This window comes from Indicator indicator, chromosome 29, assembly GCF_027791375.1.
Source record: "Indicator indicator isolate 239-I01 chromosome 29, UM_Iind_1.1, whole genome shotgun sequence".
NCBI classification, from domain to species: domain Eukaryota; kingdom Metazoa; phylum Chordata; class Aves; order Piciformes; family Indicatoridae; genus Indicator; species Indicator indicator.
Genome location: NC_072038.1, coordinates 12,741,079 through 12,764,651, shown reverse-complemented (window position 1 = coordinate 12,764,651; position 23,573 = coordinate 12,741,079). Strand labels below are relative to the sequence as shown.

The window sequence follows — 23,573 nt, the reverse complement described above, 5'->3', positions numbered from 1 at the left end:
TACTGCCTGGGGCCATGGCTTACCTGTTTTCTGCTCTGAGCTCCTAACCATGGCACAAGCTTCTGCTGCCAGCTGACACAGAGCAGCAGCCAGGTTCTGTCTGCTCCCTCGCTCTGTGCAGGCCAGCTGCAATGCCATGCTCAGTGGTAACTTTCCCACTGCTTGGAATGCTGGTGTGGTACCAGTCAGAACCCCACAGACTCACTGGGATGCACAGGCAGCAGCACAGGAAATGGAAGAAGGAATCTGATAGACCTGCAGCTGCAGCCAGTGACACCTTGGTGCCTGTGCTCACAGCCACACCAATGCCCTTGACCACAGAACAGAAGGCAATGTGGTGCAGCAGCTGGGCTGCTTCAGGAGTATCCACACCAGTGCAGTTCTCACAGTCCAGGAACTGAAGCACTAAACAGCTCACTTGCATAATTCCTTAGGTGTTGAGCAGCTGTGCCTGTGGCCTTTGATGTTGCTCTGCATCAGCAGTGCGTCGGATCTCTCTCAGCAGTCTTTCATGTTGCCCCAGACAACTCACCAACCCAGATCAGCACAACTCAGTTTCCAACACAGCCTTTTTCCTCCACAGTTTCATTTTTGCCATCACAAGAGGTTTTCCTCCAATAAAAAGGTTGTGGAGCTGCTCAGGAGTCACTGGTCCAACACCACCTCTGCTTACAGAAGCAGCAGCTCCAGACAACACTTGGTGGTGCTCCTGCAACAACTGAGTTTCTCGTGCAAACACTTCTCTTTTTCTATCTACAGACACACAATGGGACTGGGAGTTTACAGAAGCCTTACTCTCCAGAGCAAAGCCCCAGTCACACAGGAGCAGACCCACAGGCAGCACCAAGGGTGGCACACCCAGAGGATGTGGTGGGGGCAGCCTGTGTGGGATGTCAGCAGCCAGCAGGGCTCCTTTGTGGGCTGCTCCCTGGTACTCTGCACTGCACTAACAGAACAAGCAATGGCAACTCTGGTGCCATGCCCTTGGTGCCAGCTGTTTGGGCTGTGGGCTCAGAGCAGAGGCACTCTGCAAGCAGTGCCCATCATTACCAAAGCAGAGCACTCAGCTCTTGCTCCAGTGTTTTCTTTTCCCTCTTCTGCTGTTTTTAAACACATTTCCACTCACAAGGACCAAAGCATTTCTGAGGCCAGTCCCTACACCATGCTCTGTGACTACCCATTGCAGCTTGTCCTGATCTATAAAGATGGATTCCTGGGGAGCAGTGAGCCTGGTTCTCACTAGGGGCCTGGCTGGGGTGTTCCTCCATCACTGTCTGTGCAGAGCCTGCAATGGGCCCAAGGAAGTCCCTGCCCCTACAATTTGCCAACAGCACTCCAACCCATCACCGTTTCAGCCCTGCATGTATTTATGTTCATCTTGCCAGCAGTGCCCTGCACTTCTGCCCTGCTACAGCCTCACCTGTGCCACTGAAAATCACACCTGACAGATTATTACACAGCAAGCTGAAGAAGAGAACCCTAACTTGTGCTATGGGCAGCAGAAACAAAGGGAGAAAGCAGAGTGAAAAGGACCTGTTTGACAGCTGGCACTCTGCTTTGAGAGCCTGATCTTATCTCAGCCTTATCAGGCTGGGGACAGTCTCACCTTACACAGCTGCATGGCCCAGCAACAAAAGCTTTACACTCACTGGCACAAGCAGCCAGGAACTCAGCAAAACATCCACATTAATTCATATTTATCATTACTTCTGCACTCTGCTAGAAAGGTTCAATGAAAGCAGGAACCACAACCTTCGTTCACAGCCAAACCCCCACTGATGTATCACCAGCAGGAGGGGTCTTCAGCTGAGGACTGCAAGGCAGGGGGGATGAAATCAGCAGGGATGATTCTTTGGGTTTCAGGATTTTGTTTCCTCTGCCCTTTGTTCCACCAGAAGCAGAAACACTGGAGCTGGTGTTTCGCTCCATGAGGACACAGCTGGGGAGGAGAGGCCAGCAAAAGGGCTGTCACTCAGCAGTGCAGGAAAACTGAGTCTTCTTCTTTCTCCAGAACTCACCCAAGTGTTCAGGAATTACACAGAACACCTCTGGAAGCAGAAGGGCTCTTCCTGAACTCTTCCTGTGAAAACTAAATGCCTCATAAACAAAGCAGTAAAAACTACCCAAGAGCTAATGAGCAGCAGCACCAATGGCATTCCCATCCCAGCAGTGCTTCCTAACCCCAGAGGTGACATTTATTTTTAGCACAAACAACAGTTTAATGAGAAGAAAATTCCCTTCTTTTATGACTGCTAGCAAGGGAATAAGTTCTAACTGCCTCCTGAAGAAGCTGCTGAGCACAAGGACAGCCTGGGCTGAAAGTAAACCAACCCAGGAAGACATCAGAAGACTCAGACTCCAAGTCCCAAGCTTGTATGTAACTCGTCTGCCCTAATTCCAAAGAAAACAAAGCTGCACGAGAGTTCAATCCAGTTGTCTGCCAAAGCACAGCAAGGAGATGCCACAGCTGAGCTGGTCCCTGACAGCACAGGAGGCACTGGTGTCACTTCAGGGACACATGGCACTTACTTTGGTCAGCGTAGTTCTTGGCTTTCAGTTCAAGCTGCCGAGTCTGGGACTCTAAAGCTTCCACTCTGGTCTGCAAGTCCTTCTTCTCTTGTTCTTGGGAATCTTCAAACTCGATGAATTTCTGAAGAGAAAAGTTAAGTTAGACTCAGCAATGGCTTACAGATCAGTCTCTAAAGCCTTGGGCAAGACCCATAGCCACTGCCAGAGATGTTTCTAAAAGGCTCTCAGCTCAAGCAATAGGCAGGATGCAGCAGCCCCTCACAGCACAGAGGGGTGCAGGCAGTTCCCAAAACACAGAGCAGGTCCACAGCCCACACTTGGACATGAAGGACACTCTTGCAGCCTGGTGTCCAGCAGCTCACTGACTTACCTGGGCTGCTCTGTGCAGTCACTCTCCACTGAGTGCCAGCTACTTCAGAGCAGCCTGCCTGGGACTGATTGAACTCTCCCCTAGCTCACAGCCTTCCCTCCCCTGTGAGCCATGGGGCTACAGTCTCTGCAGCAGTGCTAAGCAGAGCTCCACACTGCCTTTTCATTCCCTCCCCATTGCTGTGATCATCTGGTAGGCCATCAAATGCTCCAGAGCCTTCCTCCAACAACCATCTCCTGCAAGCTGCCACGTGCACAGACAACTCACTGTGGGCACTCTGACCCTGCTGACCATCACTTGCTGCCCTGCTTTACCAGTTCACAGAGCTCTGAGGTTCAGAGATCAGTGGTTCCATTTTGTAACATTAAAGTTACCTATTCAGCATCACAGCAGTTTTAAAAGGTTGGGGTTTGCTTTTTATCTCAACCAAACCCTTCAGAACTGGAGTGTGTGCTGGCAGCAGGAGGGACAGTTCTAACAGCCACAGATGTCTCTGGTCACACAGCTCTCTGCTGTGGACAGAGGGCAAGGCCACCAGCACAAGCTCCAGAGGGCTCTCAACCACCAGAAACCTTTGCAGAACAAACCCTGAAAGACAACTCAAGGGCCAGGAAGTGAGCTGCACCTGGGGACCACAGGGAAGAGTGACAGAGAAGGCAGCGACCTCCAAGCAGCATGGTTAGAGGTGATGGAACATGACTGCACCCTAGGTACTGCTGGGGCAGCTCAGGAGGAAGTACTGCAGATGCTCACACAGCAGCTTCTAGCAAGCTACTGCAAGCTTTGGTCACCGTTTCAGAACTCTTACAAGAGCAGCACCTCCCAACTCTACACAAAGAGCTTCAGTTTCACAGAGGCATCAGAAGCAGCTTTACTAAAAATCACTTCAGATATAGAAGCATCAAAATCTATGAAGTGGAACAAGAGCTCCTTTCAGCCAGGCTCTCCATGGCTATCACAGGACTGGGCATGGTGCTCAGCTGACTGTGCTTGGAGCTACACCACGGAACAACTGGGAAGCAGCTGACACCAGCCCAGGTAACACTGCTGTGGGCCCTACTCTTTGAAATGAGTTCTGCTGCTCCAGAGGCAGATGTGTGAAAGTCCTTCTCCCCTCAGCCTCTGGGAACATTCACTGGGCAGTGTAACACTGAGAAAGTCGAGCTCCAAACTTGTGTCATGTCTCCCTTGTGGTAAATTAGCCCAGAGCCCTGCCCCTTGAAAAGACTCAAGTCATGACCTGCTTGCTCTTGGCAGGCTTCCTTCTCTAAAGGGGGTGCCAAACTGGACGCTAATGTGGCACTGGGGCTAAAGACCACCATGGTTTGTTACATTCAACATGGCAACACACGAGGGAGGAACTGCAAGACTGGAACAGCTTTGTTCAGTTGCTCCTCTAAGGATCTCCCTGAGTCAGAAGTGTCTGACAGTTTGCAAGGGGCCAGGGACAGCCCTGCTTCTGCACAAACAGCTGTCCAGAGCCATCAATGTCATTGCTACTCATCAGCCTAAAGATAGGCATCACCCTGTGCTCCCTCCCAGGTTCTCCTACTGCAGGCACTACAGCTGGGCTTGGATTACAAGGTTGTGCTACCTTCACTGCTCAGCCCTCACTTTGGTGAGGTCTGAATTGAAGTTTCATCCTTCAGAGCATTTCTGTAATTAGAGCTGGGCCATTTTCCCCCTCTGATGAAAACTGTGCCTGATCAAACCATGGCCTAAGTACTTTGGACTTGGGTTGGGTGCAGCTCTCCTGCTGATGACACCGGCAAAGCTGGAGCAGCTGATCTTGTCTTGACTAAGCCTGCACAGCTCTGGTGGCAGGACTGGCCAGATCAGCTCCCCCAGCAGCACCCACACCAAAACACCTTTCAGTTATTAAACTGACTGGAAACATTCAAACACTGCACATCCCTGAGTGTTCTGCACCTCAGTGCAGCAGCAAGAGGAGGAACATGGTGGCCACTTCCTGCATGGACACCAGGCAGCCTCTGATTTCAACCTGAGCTGCTGAGGCAGACCACAGCCAAGCCTTCCTTACCTGAAGTGACAGCCTGTCCAGGCCACAGAGCCCTCACACACCCCCAGCAAGAAGTGAGACTTCTCTGGTTCTTTTTCCAGAACAAGCTGAAGGACACCAACAGGGCTGGACCCAGGACCAGCTATGCAATGTCATCTAGATATGGCTAGAGTGGTCCTTAAAAGGCTACCTTGTTTCAAGGCCCTGGTGCTTGGTGCTGCTGTCTGGCTGCCAGTGCTGCTGAGGACACGAAGAGCTGAGAGCACAGGATGTGATGCACACCTCCTGCCCGTGCCTCCTGCTGAAACCCAAGCCTGTGATACCTCCACAAACTATGTTTGGCAACTCCCATTTAATCCTTCTATGTTCTCCAGGCAGTATCACCTCTGTCATTTCAACAGCCATCTGTCCAACCTGTTCTTAAAGCCCTCCAATGGGAAGTATGAAAAGGCACCTCACAAGTAACACCCAGAAGTCTTTATGGAACCAGCTCTGAATCCACCCAAAGCTTACAGCAATCAACCTGATCTCAGCCCAGCCAAGGCAGGAGCAGGGCAGACAGGTCTGGGCCCTCCTTCACTCACAAAGCCATCCCAGCCCTTGGCAGCACAGAGCCAGCCCAACATCATCTTCTCTGTTTATGCCATCCTCTGTTTGCTTCTATCCCAACTTGTTTTCTGTCACACGATCCAGGTGCAACCCTGAGCATATCTGATGTCAGAGTTCCTCCTACTTGGCAGCCTGTGGCACCCATTGACAGGCCCTCACTACCTTGATTACAGTGAGCCAGGTCCTCAGCCAGCTGCTGCTGCTTCCTGGGGCAGGCAGAGACAATTAACAACCAAGCCAGCTCCCAGATCAGCTGGACTGGAGGGGAGGGGGGAGAAGAATGCATGTGAGTGAGAACAGCCCAGGACCTGGCACACTATTCCAGCAAGGGTCTCTAGCATGGAGCCCAGTTCTGCTCTCATCAAGCAGGAACACCCGAGCTTGGACTGCAGTGTCTGCTCAATGTACAGTCCCAAAGGACAAAGAGAACCCTGGGAACAGGAGGAAAAAGCAAGCATCAAGCTCATGCTGCTTCTTAAACTAATTCTCATGCTGGCAAAGCCTTTTTCATGGTGGCACAAGTAGCAACCATGCACTGAACATCAGACTGCAAGAACAGCTTAATCCCATCAGCAGCAGAAAAGCTGAAAGATTTATCAGGCATCTGGACAGGGCTAAGAGGAGCAGATTTTGTCCTCTTTCCAAGTCCCCTCCAGCCCCTTCTGCTAGGCACACTGCCCAGGTATGGAGCCGTGTACTTCTGTGGCAGTGTAACTCAGCAGGGCACCCCAAACCCTTCTTCCTCTTCCACTTCTCTGTGACAGGGCAGGCTCCCAGCACCGTAAGCAGGGAGCTAAGCTATGCAGAACTGCAAGCAGCACAGCAGGAGAGCTGGTTCCTGTGTCTGCGTCACAGAACACAGTGTCAGTAGTCACACAAGGGCCTTCACAATTACCTCGAGGACTGAGGAGGCCCAGAACTTCTGAAAGCAAATGGTTTGTTTTCAAAGTCACCTTAACAGAAGTCCACAGGCAAGACCCTTCCTGAGGTTCCTTTAGTTGCATTTTTTAAGCACAGGAAATAACAGAGGTGAATGAGCACAATGGTGGAAGGAGATTCCAACTCTAATAGCAAACTATCAAACTCATCAGGGCACTGATAACAGCAGCTCATAAAAGAAGCCTGATAGTTGTTTGGGACAGCCAGAACAGGAGACATGGAATACCAAACTTCACAACTCCCCATTCTGCTATCAGCTGACACCAGCTGAACCTCCACAAGGAAAGGGAAAGAAACTCAGCAGGCCAATAACTTGTCCAAGGCAGTGCTCTGCTCATGTTCCCTTTCATTTGCACCCATCAGACTATGTCAGCAGTGACAAAATCAGCTGTCACAGTCAGCTCTGAGCACAACATGTGCCTCTGCTGAAGGTCCAAAGATGCAGCTCTGAGTCACTTTCACCCATGTCCAGCACACCACAACACACTGCCCTTTGCCCTTCCAAAGCAGATCACAGTCTGAGGTCCCACTGCCCTCTGGAAAGCACCACCAAAGCTGCCTGCCAGCATGGGCACTGCTGTTCAGACTGCAGAATGCTCAGCCTCTCCAGGTAGTTCAGCATGGCACCAAGGAACGGAGATGGCAATGAAGTACCCTGCCCACAGCAGCTCCTGAAGGGCCACAGCCCCTCCTGTGTCACCACTTGGTTATGGTTTCTGTTCTGCTGCCCAGGGCCTGCTGCTCCCAGTCTGGCAAATGCTGCTGCTTCAAGCCTGACTTTGTCATCAATCAGTTCACAAAATATTTATAACTCCCTTCCTCTCAGTCTCTTAATGAAAATAAAATCTGCCTTCCAAAGACATCATCTACATCATCTACATCCAGCTCGTGCCAGAACGAGTGACTGAGTCCTTCCAGCAGCAGTCCCCTGGCCAAAGTCCACAGGGCATCATAAAACAAGGACAGGTCTGACAAGCAGGATGAATGATGTGAGAGCTGGGGGACACCTCCCACACCACAGCACTTTGTGACAAACGAATCCAGTCCTGGAACAACTTTGAGACAACATTTTGCAGTCGTTTATAACCACAACATAAAAATATTTGTCACGGGCTCATGTTTCCCATCCAGTGTTCCTTGTCAATACAGGACCCACACTCAGGGCTGCCATTCTTCTGGCTGGAGAAAATTCAGAAGATAAAGCACCACCCCAAACATAAGCAGACTACACAAAGTCTGGAAATAGCCCTGTAAGATGGCTTGTCCCATTACAGATAATGCTGGCAATCCAATTTCCTACAGCACTTTGGCCAGGCACAGAGCTGAAGGAAGCTGCCCTGCACAGCTGGTCTCTGTTGCACTGCTTTCTAACCTCATAGGGAACCAGGCTCCAACCAGCTGATTTGTGCTGAAACCACTCTTGGACGTTTTTATTGCAATTTTTGTAGCAACATCCATAGTCAGAGCTCGTGTCATGGATGGTCTGCACCACCTGTTACTGAGTTCAGATTTTATGTTCCAGCTCTGAGGAACCTCAGCCTCACAGCTCCTATTTTCGTGTTTTTCACCAAGCATTCCCGTTTGCAACCACCCTCGGTAACCGATCCCAGATGGGAAATGCCCCTCCCGACACGGCGATACTCCAGAGGGGCAGCGACAGCGCGGAACGGGCAGTGCCCGGGTCCGTGTTTGCAGCGCTGCTCTTGCCCTACGGAGCCGGTGCCCGGGAGACCTGAGCTCTGGGGTGCGAAAGCGGAGCCCTCCGGGAAGCGTCATGCTGAGCAGCGGGCTGGCGGGCACCGGCGCCAGGGCTCTGCTACCGCACGGCACTGCCCGGAGAGGCGCGCACCGGCCCCTCCGAGGCGCTGGAGACCGAGAGCGGAGCCGGCAGAGGGGGAGCGCTCCCCGCCTCCCAGGCACACGTCGCTGCCTGAGCTCGTCACCCGCTGGCTCCCTTCAGACCGGGCCACTCGCCGGGGCCTCTGCGTGGGAGCCGGCAGCAACCACCGCCGGGCACCCCGGGCCCAGGTTCCGCAAGCACCCCGCCCCTGCCGGCTCCGCTGGAGGCGGCCCGGCCGCCACCTTGGCCAGGAAGTCCCCCCACGTCCACGGGAGGAAGCCCGGAGCCGCCGCCCGCCTCGGGAACGGGCCTCCGCCCTTCACCGGCTCCGCCGCAGCCCCAGGGCCCGGCGCCCGGCCTCACCTCCTCGGCCTGCTTGCGCAGTGCCTTCTCCCGCTCGTACTGCGTGAGCAGCTGCTCGTTGTCGTCCCGCAGCAGCTCCAGCTCCACGCTGGTCTCCTGGCTGTGTGCGCACACCGAGTCCAGGTTCTCCAGGACGGCCACCACCAGCGGCATCAGCTCGGCCACCACCTCCTCGTCGTACCGCCCGATGAGCCGCTCGAACTCGCGGTAGATGGAGCCTGCCAGCCCCGACACCCGCTCCGACATCATGGCGGGGCCGGGGCCGCCCGGGTCCTCCTGATACACCACGCCGTCCGCCAGCTCCATGGCTGCCGGCGTGCGTCTTCCCTCGGGGGCCCGACGCGGCAGCAGCGGCTCAGGGCGCTCCTGGCGCCTCCTCCTCGCTCTGCGGCGGGGCCTCAGCTGCGGCGCGGGCAGCGGGGCGGAGCGCGGCGCTGGCGCGCGGCACTGACGTCACCGCCGCGCCGGGGCGGGGCTGCACGTCATGCGGTAGGGGCGAGGCGGCGGCGCGAGGGGCGGAGTCGGGCGGGGGCCGGGTGCCCCCTGCCGGTGTGTCCGGGAAGCGTGGGGCCACCGCCTCGTGTGGATCCTAGTGGAGTGCTGAGGTCGGGCGGATGTTCACGAGAACTGGGACAGGGCCAGACCGCGTCGGTACCGGGGCAGGGCCGGAGAAGAGCGGGTCCCGTCGCACCGGGAGAGTCGCATCTCTGAGGGCCATGGGCAGAGGCCAGCCGAGGGGCCAGGGCGGGGGGCCGAGGCCGCGCTCCGTTATTCTGAACGGGAGGCGGCAGGAAGGGCTCTGCGAGGGGCCGTGAGTGCACCTCAGACGGCTCCTACTCCCGGGACAGGCTTAGGCCGTTCAGAGATGAGTGGCGGAGCCGCAGCTGGACCCGGGGGCTTGGCGACGAGTGTGGCGTTGGCTGATCGCTGGCAGCCGAAAGACCTTTGGCTTCCCATCACATCTCCAGATAAACCGACAGCGGCCGCCGGGCCTGCAGCAGCCTCGGGAAGCAGCCCTCACACGGGGAGGAATCGGGAGCCCTGAGACCTATAGCAGTGAATCCCTTCTGGATCAAGGGTTTGTCACGGCAATGACTTGAGCTGCTGCGGACATCCGTGGGGAATCCGAACACAGCTGAGACCGAACAGCTTCAGAGCTGCCACCCTCCGTGGGTGTGACCCATAACCACATCTGGGAAATCGCTGTCTCTGACAAGGCAGCCAAGGAGTGTGCCGAAAGGGCAGGAGCTGATCGGCGGTGCAGGCTTCCCAGAGGGCTGCAGTGGTCTCCCCCTGAGAGCAGCACAGGGGTGCACTGCTGTGCTCCTGTGGCACTGGTTCTGAGAGCCTCTGCTGGGGTCTGTGTGTGAAGGGATGACAGGAGGAGACTTCAGCCCAGAGCACTGGATTTGGATTTCGTGTGAGTTCTCTTCAGCTCATCGTCCTAAGCTAATTAGTGTGGCCAGGGCACAGTTAAAGTAGAAATTGAATGACAAACACAGCAAACGGAAATAGAAGCTATTTGCTTTTTAATTATGTCCAAAAAAAGGACTTAACTGTAGCTAAAACTACTTTGTAAAAGCCCACAATGTCTACGTTACTGCTCACATCTCCTCAAGTGAATCTTTTGTTTAGATTACTGGAAACAATTCCCATGAAAAGATTCTTTTTCCATATTTCTCATTAGCAGTTGCCCACTGAGCAGAACTGTAGCCCCTGTGTGTTTGCCTGGTGCTGGCCATGGATTAAAATCCTCAGGGGATGCATGTTGCTGAGGGAAACTGGAAGCTGTCTTCCAGAACTTCTCCCTCCCCTCAGCTCATGCATTGGCCTTGGTTGCTGGCATGGCAGAGGACACTGAGAGCCTGTGGGGTGGGAGTAGTGAACTGGGGGGTTCTGAGCCTGACCAGATGTGGTAGGGAGGCTTGTAGCAGCGAGAGGGTGAGGTAGCTGACAGCTAGGCCATGGCTGCTTGCAGTGCACTTTGAACCCCGAGCTCAGCAGGTAATCCCTGTGTGACCCTGTGTGTGTGGGGTCAGCTCGGAGGGGCTGCAGGTCGTGAGGGTAAACTCAGCCATCCTGAGCTGCAGCAGAGCCCTTCCTCTGCCCAGGGTTTTGTGGTTCTGCCTTTGTCCTGGTAGAGGGAGTAGCTCAAGAGGCAGACGTTCTGCAGACAGCAAAAGTGGGGCAAGGTGACTGCTGACAGATGCTCAGGGCAGGGGTCTCTGAGGACAGGCTGTTCTTGCCCTGTTGCTGTCAGCACAATGGAGAGATGGAGCTTCTGTGCTGGAGCTGGGCTAGCAGTGAACAGACAGGCTGGGAGGTACAGGTAGAAGAGGCCATTTGTGCTCATGCTTTGTTTCTGTTTGCTTGGTCAGGGTTCTGACATTGGGGAATGGACATTTAAAAAGGCAAAGAACAAACTGGGAGCCAAGTCTGAGGGGTGGAAAAAGGCACCTTACTGACAGTCTTACCACTGTGTTCACATCTGATGGTGTGCACCTTGCAGTCTGCATGAGATCAGAAATTCAGAGGTGGATTAAAAGTAGAACACATTATGGAATTATTTCCTAGTTGCTTGCCAGGGGCTTAAGGGACCTTGATGGCTTTTCAATTTAGCAGACTAATCAAGCACATGAAACAGCACCAGGAACCCAGCACTAGGAGCCCTGACACTGTTGTCTGTGTATCTGGGAAGCAGTGGCTGGCTGTGCTAACTGCTGGAGTAAAATGCACTTCAGCTTCCTGGGGAAAGAACTGCCTGAAACAAGAAATCAGCTATCTGGATAATAAGAAAACTTCTATTCTCTATTACTATAAATAAGTTTGTTTGGAAGGAAATTGATTTGCAGTTTACCAGGGAAGAAAATTAGCCCTGGAATGGGTATGGGATGAGAAGTGCTTAACTGGGACTTTAGCCAGAGGAAGAAATCATTGTAAAGGCAATGTGGTGCTTTATATCTTGAAGCACAACAGAAATCAAGGTAAAAGCAGAGGAGTGATAGCAGTATCTGGCTAGGTGAGGAGGAGCATGGCCACCAGAAACAAAACATCTCAGCCTTAGGATCCTGGCTCTAAGGGGCAGGAGGTGCACAACACAAATGTGAGTCCTGATGAGAACCCCTCCAGTTTCTGCGTGGTACAGACACAGGGTACAGCCCAGCTGTGAGCTGTGTTCAAATTCTCCCAAAAGTTGGAGATGTTTGCTGTCAAGCTTTTGCCTCAGGCCTGGGTTTAAACTCTCTGCTGGGTTTAAGTAATGTGCAAATGGCGTGGGCTCAGTAATCAGACTTGGTTCACTCACTTGAGGGCTTTGGAGATCATGACTTCCTCTTCCTGTGATTAGCTTGTTTTTAGGGAATTGTTTGTCTGGACTCTGCTCCTTTGTGCTTCAGGTAGCCCTGCTAATTTTCAGCACAATTTAGTGATTCTGGTAGTTTTCAGCCAGCAGAAAAGCCTCTGAGGCAGTAAAAGTAAAGAGGAAGCAGGCTGCTGTGGTTTGTCATGGACTCCATCAGGCACAAGGTGCTCTGCTGGCCATGGATTAATGCCCAAAGTGACACAGGTGACCCTTATTTAATAAGGTTAAAAGACTTGGCAAAGATCACAGAGCAGAGCTGTGGTAAAGCTGCAGACAGAGCTTGCCCACCTTCTGGTGCATCCTAAGCCTAATCGTTAAATGCCAGCCTTAGCAGGGCTGGAAATAGCTCTCCTGTGCCTGCTTTTAAGCATTTTCCTAAACATCCTGTTTCTAGAGATGTTTTTTCTATTTTTAAATGTTATTTTGCCTTAGTGGGGATTACAGCATCACATCATGAAGCCTTCTCTCTTAAATGTGCACTGAAACAGCAGAGTGTAGGGGATTGACCTCGTCAGGAGAGCGCTCAGAGGTTCCATGTCTGCAATAACTTCAAGGGGGCTCACAACAGCCTGCAGTGCTCTGTGGTCACTGAATCAGAGACCCTGGGACATCATAGCACAGTGTGATCCCCCCTGGAAAACAGACCCCTGAGCACTAGTGCAGGGGGTGGCTGAAGAGATGCTGTGTCCCATCCAGATTCTCCCAACAGAACATGGGGGGTGATGGCTTGTAGCAGAAAAGAGAGATCCCAAGTAAGGAAACCCACAGCATCAAACAGCTGAATTTAGCCCTGTTACACAGCAGCCAAATCCTGCCTGGAGGAAGGGGAAAGCCACAGTGTTTTGCTTGCAGGAGGAGTCAAGGAGTAGAGCCAGGAAGTTCGTCCTGGTTTGGGAAAGAAAAATGGGACGCTGAGAATGCAGGAGCCTGGGCATGCAGATGTGTTACTGGACAGGTGTGTTGCTGGACAGATGTGTTATTGGACAGATGTGTTATCTGGGGAGCTGTGTTATCTTTAGATCTCTAAGGGAACAAAATGTTCAAGGCCGAACAGATCTACAACTGTATAGCAAGGAAAAGAAAATTAAAAGAAAATCGCCTTCGTTAAGGAGGAGGCTGCACCAGGACAGAATGATGATGAGATTCTTGTTAAATACAAAATAAGCTTCAGCAGCTGAGACTGAAACGCTTAACAAAGGCGAGGCGGCCGGAGGCCGGTCCGGGAGGCGGCGGGAGACGGACCGGGCAGACGGAGCCGGGTATCGGGTCCGTACCGGGACCGGCAGCGCGGCTCAGCCAGGCGCTCCCTGCCGGCCCGGAGGCTCCGCCGTCGCCATGGCAACACTCGCCCCGAGGGGGCGGCCCGGGCTAAGCCGGGTCTCGTCCGGCAGCTGCCGCCCGGGTCTCAGAGCAGCGGGGACCGGCAGCCGGTGAGACGGACGGTGAAGAGCGGTCGGTTCGGCGCTCCCCAGGCGGGGCGGCGAGGGTGGGGTTCGGGGCGGTCCAGGGGTCCCGAAGCGGGCTGGTGAGGGGGAGCGGGGCGCTGCTGGGCGGGGGATTCCCCCACCTTGGCGGGGGACGGGGCGGCAGGAGGGGACCCCGGCCCGTTTCAGCGCTTCTGTGCCGCACCGAAACGGCGCTCGGCGGGCTTCCGCTGGCGTCTGCTCGCGGCTGTGCGGTAGCGGCAGGCCCCTGTCCCTGTACACACCGTCGCGGAGCGCGGTCGGGGCCCGGGCGGCGCTACCGGCTGCCGGTGGCAGTGATCCACGGGGATCTGTCCTGCCTGCTTTGCTCCGAGCTGCGGCGGCGGCCACCCGGGGCAGTGCTCACCTCCTGCTCCTCTTCAACGTCTCCGATCGAAGCATTCGCCGGCTCGGGCACAGTCACTGCTGTAAACTCCGCAGCAGCTGCGGAACCTGCGATCGAGCACCGCTCAGGCGGAGCCACTTCGGTGTCAGCAGCGGCCGGCACGGCAGGTGGCACCGGGTGACAGTGCTGCCCGCTCCGCGGTAACAGCTTTGCTCCCCGGCAGGATCATGGCCTCCAGCGCCGAGCGCACCTTCATCGCCATCAAGCCCGACGGGGTGCAGCGGGGGCTGGTGGGGGACATCATCAAGCGCTTCGAGCAGAAGGGCTTCAAACTGGTGGCCATGAAATTAATTCACGTGAGCTGTCCTTCTTGCACTTCTTACACACTGCAGCCTCGGAGCAGTGTGCTGTGAGCATGGATGCAGCCTCCAGAACAATTAAACCTGAGGTTTTGAGAAGCCTTGGAATGTTTCTGGCCATTTCTGGAGAAGTTCCAGTTCCCAGCTCTGGCTAACTGCTTTAGACGTGCTAAGCATGCTATGTTTAGCAAGCTGATGTCCTTAGTCTGAAGGGAATATTCATTTGGGTGCATCTTATACCTAATGGTATCTCTAAATGCCTGGTAGGAAGCCCAGCTGGCACCAGCTGGCAGTGTGGCAAAAGGCAGCTCTCAAGGTCAGCTCAGGTGAGAGCCAGGGATTCAAAGTCCCATCCAGCAGAAGCGCCCCGAGGAAGGCCCTGGAAATGCTGAATTTCCAAGTGTGTGCAAGTTCCAGAGTGAATAGCTCTGTGCTTAAGCTGTGCAGTTGCAGCATGCTCTCAAGTTCTCACAGTAAGATTTTTTGGGGTTGCTTTTTGTCACAGGCCTCTGAAGACCTGCTGAGAGAACACTACATTGACCTCCAGGACCGGCCCTTCTATGAGGGCCTGGTGCAGTACATGCACTCTGGGCCGGTTGTGGCCATGGTGAGTTCTCAGCTAAGGATTCATTGTTCTGGCTGCAGTAAATTTCTTCCTCACTGAACTCCAGCTTGCTTTTAAAAGACCTTAAAGCCCCAGACTGGAATATTGTCAGTGGGAGATGTGCTGTTCATGACCATAATCAGGATCAGGGTGCTGAAGGTAATGGGGGAACCAAAGCTGTGACCTTGGGAAGCAGTGAAGCTGCACAACCCCCCACTATGCGATGCCATTCACTAAGCAAGCTGGAAGGCAGTGGTGGGGATGTGTTTGCAGTGCTCCAAACTATAATCACTGCAGACCTCTCTGCCTTCAGTAGAAGGGATTTCCTCTTTCCCCTGGCAACGCATCTGTACCAAATAGCTGACTGGAGGTACAGCTGCTCAGCCAGCAGACAGCTCAGCGGGGCTGGTCACATCCTGTGATGTTGCTCTCCCTGGTGAGGTGAGGTGAAAACTCCAACAAACACTCCCAGGACCTGACAGAAGAACTGGAGATCAAACCTGTCCTGCTCCTGTGACTGCTTGGGTGGTGATGGGTGCCAGGATGCACTGTGCCACCTGGAAGGTGTGATCAATGCTCACTCCTTCATCGACCACTAACAATTAATCACCTCCGTGGGGTTTTGTTTCCAGGTGTGGGAGGGTCTCAACGTGGTGAAGACTGGAAGAGTGATGCTGGGGGAAACGAATCCCTTTGACTCCAAGCCTGGCACGATCCGTGGGGACTTCTGCGTTCAAGTGGGAAGGTACTGATGCCATCTAACGACATCCAGTGCCCAGAGCTGTGTCACAGTAGGTGTTAGGACACAGGAGCTGTGCTCCATCCTTCTCTGCCATGTGCAGGGAGTTGCCATTCGCTGTGCCCATGCCATCTGCAGATGGAAATCCAGCTGTGGGCTCCCTACTGACAGAATCATGAGCAGAGCTGGGGCTGCCTGCTCTGTGCCCACCGCTGCTGCACAGCTGCTTAGAGCCTCTCTCCAAAAGGAGAACACTCAAAAGGAGCAGCCAGCCTTGCTTTCAGTCTGAGGCTTGTATGCATTCTGTGTCCACTTTTTCTTTTCCCAGGAACATCATCCATGGAAGTGACTCCGTAGAAAGTGCTGAGACAGAGATCAATTTGTGGTTCACTCCTGAGGAACTCGTTGATTACAGGAGCTGTGCTCATGAATGGATCTATGACTAAAGCTTCCCTGTACCTTCTGGTGTCTCCTGCCTGTAGACAGCTGCTAGACTCTAGTTGTGGCAAAGCCCTCCCTACACACTGGTAGAAACCTACCCCAGGAAGCTGAGATGGCTCTGGTGTGAATGTTAAATGCAGTCAGCCTCTGCTGCTGCTTGGGTGAAGAGCTGCCAGGTTAGAGGTAGAATCACACTTCTGGAGGTGAGGGAGAGAAGACTAAACACAGAGCAGAGAATGCAGATAGTTTCCTGAAACACTCTGTAGTCAAAGAGGATATTTTGGTAACTAGGAAAAAAATGGTAAGAATATATTTGGTAAACAACTGCAAGTGGCACAGTGTCCAAGGCTGATTCTGTCCAAAGGTGAGGACATGACTGGTGCTTTGTGAATGTGTGCCCAAGTGTGGGGGCCTGAGCCTGCTGCCAGCCCCAGGTGGCTTCAGCAGAGCTTCTGTGTTCCCCTGTGCACAGCTTTCAGCCCAACTAGCACTTCCTCCAGACTGACACTGTTTCGGCTTGCTTTTTTCCCCACACAGGATTTATTTAGCATTCTAAGGAAGGATTACTAGGCCAGGCTTTCTGAAATGCCCTTTTATGTGAAAAGAAGATTAATGTGAGGATGGATGAGGGAGATCCACCCTCAGCCACTTGGCTGTAGCAGTCCTGACTGCAGAGAGCAGCAACTGAGCACTGTTTGCTGAGCAGCTGGGAATTCACCCAGGTCCTTGTTTCTGTCTTTCCCTAGATAACTCCAAAGCAAGCTGCTCTGGGATAAGGTGGTTCTGAAGTTACTTTAGCTCTGGCTTTTAAATGGATGTAAGGAAATACAGAATGATGCTGTGTCAGCACTTCAGCAGAGGTGTCTGCTGCTGTCAGAGAAAACTCTACTGGACGGGGAGCAAGAAAGGTGTTGGGATCTGTTCTGTGCTTCTTTACGTGCAGTGCTGAATCCATTAAAGACAAGAGCTGCATGAAGTTGCTTGTTCAAACTCCTGGGTTGCTTTCCTGCAGCGAGTTCTTGTTTCACACAGGAAGCTGTGCAATACATGCTGAGCTCAGTACTTGTGGTGCTGTGTGAAGGTATCAGGCTCCTGAAGAGGTGGTACCAACGAAACAGCTCTTACTGTCGCCTGAATGAAGTAAAACCCCTGCGGAGTGGGCTGCGCGCCGCGGCTGCCCCGCACCGGCCGCGAGAGCCCTTCCTGGCGGCCGCCGAAGGAGCGAGGACGACAGGTGCCGCTGGGCGCGGCCCGGCCGACAGCTGCCCCGGGCCAGCTGCCAGCGCCGAGGGGCCCGGAGACAGCCGGCCCGCGCCCGCCGGGCCCTCAGGAGCGCAGACGCCGCTGGTCCCAGCAGTCCCGCCGGGCCCGCCCTGGCGGGTGTCGGTGGGCGGGCGCCGCAGCGAGCCCCCAGCCCCGCCGGGCCCGCCCCCAAGCGCCGCAAGCGGGGCGGCAGCTCCTCCTCCGCGCAGGGCGGATCCGGCGGCCGCCTGCTTGCTCCTCCTTTCTCTTCGGCGGCTGCGGTAGGGGTGGTAGCGGCGACTCCGGCGAGGTGAGACTAGGCCCGGGCCCGCTGCGCTCCGGTTCGCTCTGTGAGAGGAGGCCGAGGGCCGCGCCAGGCTCGTCACGGCGGAGGGGACAATGCAGCTCCGGGCACGGCGGCGGCAGGCTGCGGTTCTCGTCGCGGCGGGGCGAGAGGGGGGCCCCGTGGGCTGGGCGCGGCCGGGCCGGTGGCGCGGGGCCCGGAGCGGGGGCGCAGAACGGGGGCCCAGCGCCACGTGGGCCCGGCCGGGCCGCAGCAGCCATGGCGGAGCGGGCGCCGGCTCCCTCCGACCTTGAGGCGGCGGCGGGGCCGAGCCTGACCCCTGCGCCTGTCTCTGCCCCGCAGCGCGATGGCTGCCAACTGCGAGCGCACCTTCATCGCCATCAAGCCCGACGGCGTGCAGCGGGGGCTGGTGGGGGACATCATCAAGCGCTTCGAGCAGAAGGGCTTCAGACTGGTGGCCATGAAGTTCCTGCACGTAAGTGCCTGCGCGGGCAGGGCCTCCGCGCTCCCTCTGTCCCCAGTCCATAGATCCGCAGACCCCTCCCCATGCGGCGTTCTCGCAGCGCGGTGGGCACTGGCGCGGGGGTTTCCTGGCGGCTGGCAGCGCGGCGCCGTGCCGCAGGCCTCTCCGGTTCCCTAGGGAGACGTTCGCTCGGGTGGCTGCGTGCAGCCGAGCTGTGCTCCCCGTGCTGCTGGGGATGGCTGCTGCAAGGAAGGAGCTGTACGGCTCGCCCTGAGCGCCAGTACAGCGCTGCTGTGCCTTGCGCCCTGGGAGCTTCCCCTGAAATCCGGAACGCTCCCAGCAGCTGCTGCAGTGATCTCGACTGGTGTCGGCCATGCTCCCGCTGCACAGCGACAGCCTTTGGGGTAGGGTGGTTTGAAAGTGCCATCTCCTGTCCCATCCTTTCAAAGGCCTCTGAAGACCTTCTCAAACAACACTACATTGACCTCAAGGACCGACCATTCTACCCTGGGCTGGTTAAATACATGAACTCTGGACCCGTTGTGGCCATGGTAAGTGGCTTGATTTTACCCCAAGACTTTCCTGACTATTTGTCTTGCTCTGGAAGTTATTTAAAATACTCAGATTAACAGAAACATTTTTTTTTCTAACTAACCAGTTGTGACAGTGGCAAAATAAAACTAAAATCAAGTTAACTGTTCCTTAGCAAGAAGGAAAGGGTACATCTGTGAAGTGCAGATAAAAATGCTTGGCCTGGATTGAGCAGAACTCCGGAGAGCCAATCTCATGCACCAAAGAATCTTCTGAGCTGCGCTGGGTCAGGGCTGTCCCACAGAAACCCCTTTCTGAGTCATTCTTTTTTGTACCCCTCCAAAACAGTCACTTGCCTGAGTAGCCTCTCCCCTGTTTGTGCAGCAGCTGGGGTGCCCCCAGCTGTCTCAGCAGAAGAAGTATGAGGTTGACCTCATTCATCAGTGGACTCCCAAGGCCTGGTAAAGCATCTGCTTGACTGGAGTGACCTTAAGGCCCTTTTCTTAAGTGTTTTCCATTCACATGCCCTTCCCTACTCTTTGTTCCAGGCCTAGGAGAATCTGGGCTGCATGAAGCTCAGTGCTGGAGCCCTCTTCTTTTCAGAGTCTATTCCTGGCCAAGCTTAACCCTTGATTTCTACGCACAGCCTAACAGGATTTGTCTTTTTTTCTTTAAGGTATGGGAAGGACTCAACGTAGTTAAAACTGGGAGAGTCATGCTGGGGGAAACAAACCCTGCAGACTCCAAGCCTGGCACCATCCGTGGTGACTTCTGCATTCAAGTAGGAAGGTTCGTGCTCAGTTTGTGATGGAGATGAAGCCCCTCAGTGTTGATGTTTTACTCTAGAGGGTCAGAAGTGTTGGCAGAGCCCCCAGCCTGATGGCATTTTGTTTGCAGGTCACATTCCCCAAGTGCTGCTTAAGTAAATGGCTTGGTCCAGAGCTGAGCTGTTTTGAAATGCAGCTCCTCTGGCACCATGTAAGGTCAGCTGCTGACAGTGACCTCCTCACCCTGCCAGGTCCCCTTAGTTCCCAGGGGGTAGGTACCTGGCAGTCTGCATCTGTAGGTGCTTCTGCGAGTGTCTGCCCTTGCAGCAGTGTGGCCTCTGCTTCCCACAGGAACATCATCCATGGCAGCGACTCCGTGGAGAGTGCGCAGAAGGAGATCAGCCTCTGGTTCAAGCCTGCAGAGCTGGTTGACTACAGGTCCTGTGCACACGACTGGATCTATGAGTGAAAGGAGCCTCCACAAGGAATTGTGCCTTCTCCACACATCTCGTTCCAGCTGCTGCCCTGGGAGCAGCCCTCCCCAGGGTCATTTCAGCTCTGTTAAATAAATGGATGTGAACTTATCTTTTGTGGTGCCTTCACTGTAGAGCAGCTGCACAGAGAGAGGGATGGGCCCCCAGTCCACCACACAAGACCTCAGAGGTCTCTTCCAACCACAGCAATTCTGCCATAATCTTCCATGTTTATCCAGAATGAGTATTTGGGGACTTTTGGTCATGGCAGAAGGCCTTGAAGGCCACAGAAGTGCTACAGCTGCAAAGCCAGTTGCAGAGGGAGAGCTGAACCTGAGCTTGAGCTCCTTCCACCACAGAGCTGAAGGGACACTGCCCCATAACAAAACTCCCTCCCCAATACTGACTGACACAGCCCCAAGCATGCTCTGAATGCTTCAATTGATCTGCTCAGCTGGGGGGCAGAGCTGCAAAAGGTGGGAAAGGTTGAGTATCAGGGAATGAAAAACTGGTGGAGGCAAAGGCAGCAGACAGGAGCTTGTCAAGCAGCAGAGCCCCTTTTCTGCTCCATGCAGTAGCAGTAAGCACCCCTAAAAGGGGGTGCCAGGGGTGACTCAGCCAGCCCCATGCATTGGGGATCCTTGTGTTCAAAGGAGCCTTTGTCACCAGCCCTAGGAGTGCTCAAGAAGCTGTAGCTGGGCCACTTCAGGACAGTTTGGTGGCCTGGATGATTCCATGGCTCCCTAAAGCTCCTTTCCACCCAAGGCCTGCTCAGACCTCCTGCTGTGGTCATACTCAACCCAGCAGCCCCAGCTGCCTTCCTCTGGGGTTCACAGACAGAGGTTTTAATCTCAAGAGTTGACCTGCAGCCTGTGTCTGTGAGAGGTTGAGGAGCACCTAACCAAAGCACCCATGGCTCAGACAGACTTTTAATCATTTTTATTTTGTGTAAAAAAAGGCAGATTTAGTGAATTATCTTCATCTTGTACACAAAGTTATAATTTTAATGCTTTCCACATCCATGCTGAAAATCTGCAGTCTTGTAAAAAGGAAAGGAACATTAATTTCTCCAAAAGCATTTTGCACTTGGTTATGTACATTGCATGAGAGAGCTCTGAACACCCTCTCACCCAGCACACCAATTACCAAGGAAATCAGAGACTCCATTTGTACAGATGCTGATCTCTATCAAATACAGACAGAAATGATGTAAAAACCCTTTTTTGTTTTTGTTTCACCTTGATTCCTGCCCCTATGCTTCCCCAGGGGCCAGAGCTGATGCCTCCTCTGTATAAATGGCTGTGGCTTTTTCTTTTAAATATGAAAAGCAAAAGGAAGAAAAAAATCATTGAAATCACAGTTTTTCCAAGATCCCTTCCCAGTAGAGGATTGTTACCAAATGTATTAGCACCATGGTACAGAGACCGATGGGAGAGGGCATTCACATCACAGACACCAGAAACAAACACACACTGAGACCCGTGTTAGTAGCCGTAGGGCAAGGAACTGGTCACTGCTGTCGCTTCCCTCAGGCGGCAAGGAAAGGGTTAAAGGGTTGTAGTTAAAAGCCCGAGGCCAGGGAAGGGCTCTCAGCAGTAAGCAGGGTGCAGAACCCGCGCTCCCCGCAGCTACAAACCTGCTGTGCCACTGCTGCAGGGAGCCTGGCCCCGGGGGAGGTTTCAGATGTCCAACAAACACTTTGCTGCTCTCTAGCCAAGTCACAGAGTTCGGAGTGAAGATGAAGCTCTCTACAGCTGTGCCAAGCACATTGAAGCCCACCCCGTGGGCACCACAGCCAGCAGCCTGCCCACTCTGCCAGTGCCTGCTGGTGTGGCTCAGGTGTTCCTGTAGCCTCTCCTAAGCAGGAGCCATTCCCAGATCCCCTGCCTTTGGCAGACACTTCAGGGATTTTGGATTCAGAGCCAGGGCTCCTTCTGGAGCCAGGTGTGTGCCAGTGGCACTTGACACAGCTTAGTGTTTAATGAATGAAAGAGCTGCTTTGACGACATCCAGGACTGACAGACCTCAAACAGAACTCCCTGCACTGGAGAAAGGGAGGAGTTCAGAGCTCCTCTTTCCTCTTGACACCTCAAGACTAACTCAGACTGCAGGGAGGAGGGCTCAGAGATGTGCTGGTTACCAGCCCCAGCCTGCACATCACAGAACACAACTCAATGCAAAAGCTTCCCCTGCTGGAGCCAGAGGCTGTGGAGGAGAGAAGAGAGCAAGCTTGTGCCAGCCCTGCTCCAGCTGACTGGGACAACCTGCAAGTGGCTGCATTAAGAACAAACCAAGGAGAGGTACTTACCAAACCCAGCCAAAGCTCCAGAGCTGCAATTTTCAGCAGGTTGAGAACAGAGAACAAAGAATACTCAAGGCTCAAAGTGCCATTGCAATGGCCTCTACTCCTACTTCTCCAATCCAGGCTGTTCAGAAGAAACATCATGGGTGGGTCAGAATCCCAGAGGAAGTATCTGAAGTCTCCCAAGCCTGACAAGAGTCCTTTTTATGGCTATTCCAGAGAGCTACAATGTCTTTGCCACCTGAAATTACAGATCCCTACAGTCTGAAAACCAGAAGCTTTTGTTAACAAGGGGTCACTGTCTAAGGAACTTTAGCAATAAGGGAGAAGAGAGTTGCAGACATTCCTACACTACACAGGACACTGCTGACTTCCAGTAGCAAATACAAAACCTTACACAACAAACCCCTCTTGCATAGAATGAGGTAAACCTGTGCATATCACCCACACCACGTACCCAAAGGTAGAGCAGGAGTTAGAAAAGACTCAAGTTGCTGGTTTTCAACTTTCTATGCACTGTTTGAAGCTCAGACAACAATGTACAAAAAAGGTCTTCTGGGGCTCTGGGGGGTGGTGCCCTTAAAGCATGTCTCAGGCTGCAGGAACACAGAGGGTCACAGCTGTGATGAAGCCCTAACTGATGGTCAGGAGTCACTGCTCATTGTACTGCTCTGGTGGGGACCTGCTGAGCCCCAGAAGCACTTCTAGAACACGTGGTGAATTCCTGAGAGTTTAGTTAATGAACCTCACTGGGAAAAGCTGAAGCTCTTGGTGCAGTTGTTCAGTCACAGCTCTGCAGGGCTCCTTCACCCTCTTGCTGAGCAACTCCATGGCCCAGATCATTCACACACCTACAGAGATTTCAAGTTTGGAAAGAGAACATCCAGGTGACTATGAGCTGACACCAAAATCTTTCCCACTTCCCTGGCAGTCACTGTACCCTTCCACACAGCCTGGCCTTCCAAAATCTGGACAGTGAAGCAGGTGGGGCTAATGGGCTGCTGAGACTGAAGGATTCCAGGCAATGAACAAATCCAGGTCAGGAATCCTCCTCTAGTGTGACTTACAGGCTGGTTTGAGTCTCAGCCTCCACACATGGCACCACTGCAGCTGTGCAGAACTGAACTCAGTGTTAACCCTCCATCTATGGCTCCTTTTGGCTCACCTGAAACCATGGAACATCAGCTTTGAACCTTCACAAGTAAGTCATTCAGATGGGAAGGGAATAGCTGGGTCCTTATGAATGGAAAAAAAACAAATCAGAAGAACACTCAGAAGCTGCTTCCCACTCCCAAGGCTTGAGTTACTAAGCTTCCTCTTCAGTCAAAAGTCATAGCTGAGACCCTCCAAAGGAGGAGGTGTCTGAAGTTCCAGTTTGGCAGAGGGCTCTGTAAACATCTGCTGAAGTGCTCCAAGACTACAGACATGGATGTACAGACAAGAGCTTTACAGTCCCAGTACACTGCCTGCTGTGGTCAATGGATGCAAGGCTACTGATGTTGATGGGC

The 23,573-nt window shown here is 53.9% G+C and overlaps 3 protein-coding genes across 3 annotated transcripts in view; 2 read left to right on the top strand and 1 right to left on the bottom strand.

The window, feature by feature from the left end:
• The window catches only part of SPAG9 (sperm associated antigen 9), a 51,586-nt gene extending 42,610 nt beyond the window's left edge, over nucleotides 1–8,976 (bottom strand). Inside the window, exons 1-2 of the mRNA XM_054393839.1 lie at nucleotides 8,671–8,976; nucleotides 2,530–2,650 (exon numbers count right to left, since the gene is read on the bottom strand). Of these exons, the coding sequence (XP_054249814.1) occupies nucleotides 2,530–2,650; nucleotides 8,671–8,976 (427 nt within the window). The remainder of the gene's footprint in view (nucleotides 1–2,529; nucleotides 2,651–8,670) is intronic.
• A 5,091-nt stretch (nucleotides 8,977–14,067) lies between these two features.
• LOC128976505 (nucleoside diphosphate kinase-like) lies at nucleotides 14,068–15,988 on the top strand. The gene is made up of 4 exons (XM_054393782.1): nucleotides 14,068–14,196; nucleotides 14,705–14,806; nucleotides 15,436–15,548; nucleotides 15,871–15,988. Exons 1-4 carry the CDS (start codon nucleotides 14,068–14,070, stop codon nucleotides 15,986–15,988), a joined length of 462 nt encoding a protein of 153 aa, XP_054249757.1.
• A 1,499-nt stretch (nucleotides 15,989–17,487) lies between these two features.
• On the top strand, nucleotides 17,488–19,864 carry LOC128976506 (nucleoside diphosphate kinase). Its single transcript, XM_054393783.1, has 5 exons — nucleotides 17,488–17,535; nucleotides 17,872–18,004; nucleotides 18,442–18,543; nucleotides 19,200–19,312; nucleotides 19,642–19,864. Exons 2-5 carry the CDS (start codon nucleotides 17,876–17,878, stop codon nucleotides 19,757–19,759), a joined length of 462 nt encoding a protein of 153 aa, XP_054249758.1. The 5' UTR covers nucleotides 17,488–17,535; nucleotides 17,872–17,875; the 3' UTR covers nucleotides 19,760–19,864.
• The last annotated feature ends 3,709 nt before the right edge of the window (nucleotides 19,865–23,573 follow it).

Bases quoted from the DNA above. Each gene is read 5' to 3' on its own strand.
- LOC128976505 (XM_054393782.1), top strand. From the start codon at position 14,068: ATGGCCTCCAGCGCCGAGCGCACCTTCATCGCCATCAAGCCCGACGGG. The intron at 14,197-14,704 runs GTGAGCTGTCCT...TTTTTGTCACAG, and splicing joins TGGCCATGAAATTAATTCAC to GCCTCTGAAGACCTGCTGAG. The intron at 15,549-15,870 runs GTACTGATGCCA...TTCTTTTCCCAG, and splicing joins TTCTGCGTTCAAGTGGGAAG to GAACATCATCCATGGAAGTG.
- LOC128976506 (XM_054393783.1), top strand. From the start codon at position 17,876: ATGGCTGCCAACTGCGAGCGCACCTTCATCGCCATCAAGCCCGACGGC. The intron at 18,005-18,441 runs GTAAGTGCCTGC...ATCCTTTCAAAG, and splicing joins TGGCCATGAAGTTCCTGCAC to GCCTCTGAAGACCTTCTCAA. The intron at 18,544-19,199 runs GTAAGTGGCTTG...TTTTTCTTTAAG, and splicing joins CTGGACCCGTTGTGGCCATG to GTATGGGAAGGACTCAACGT.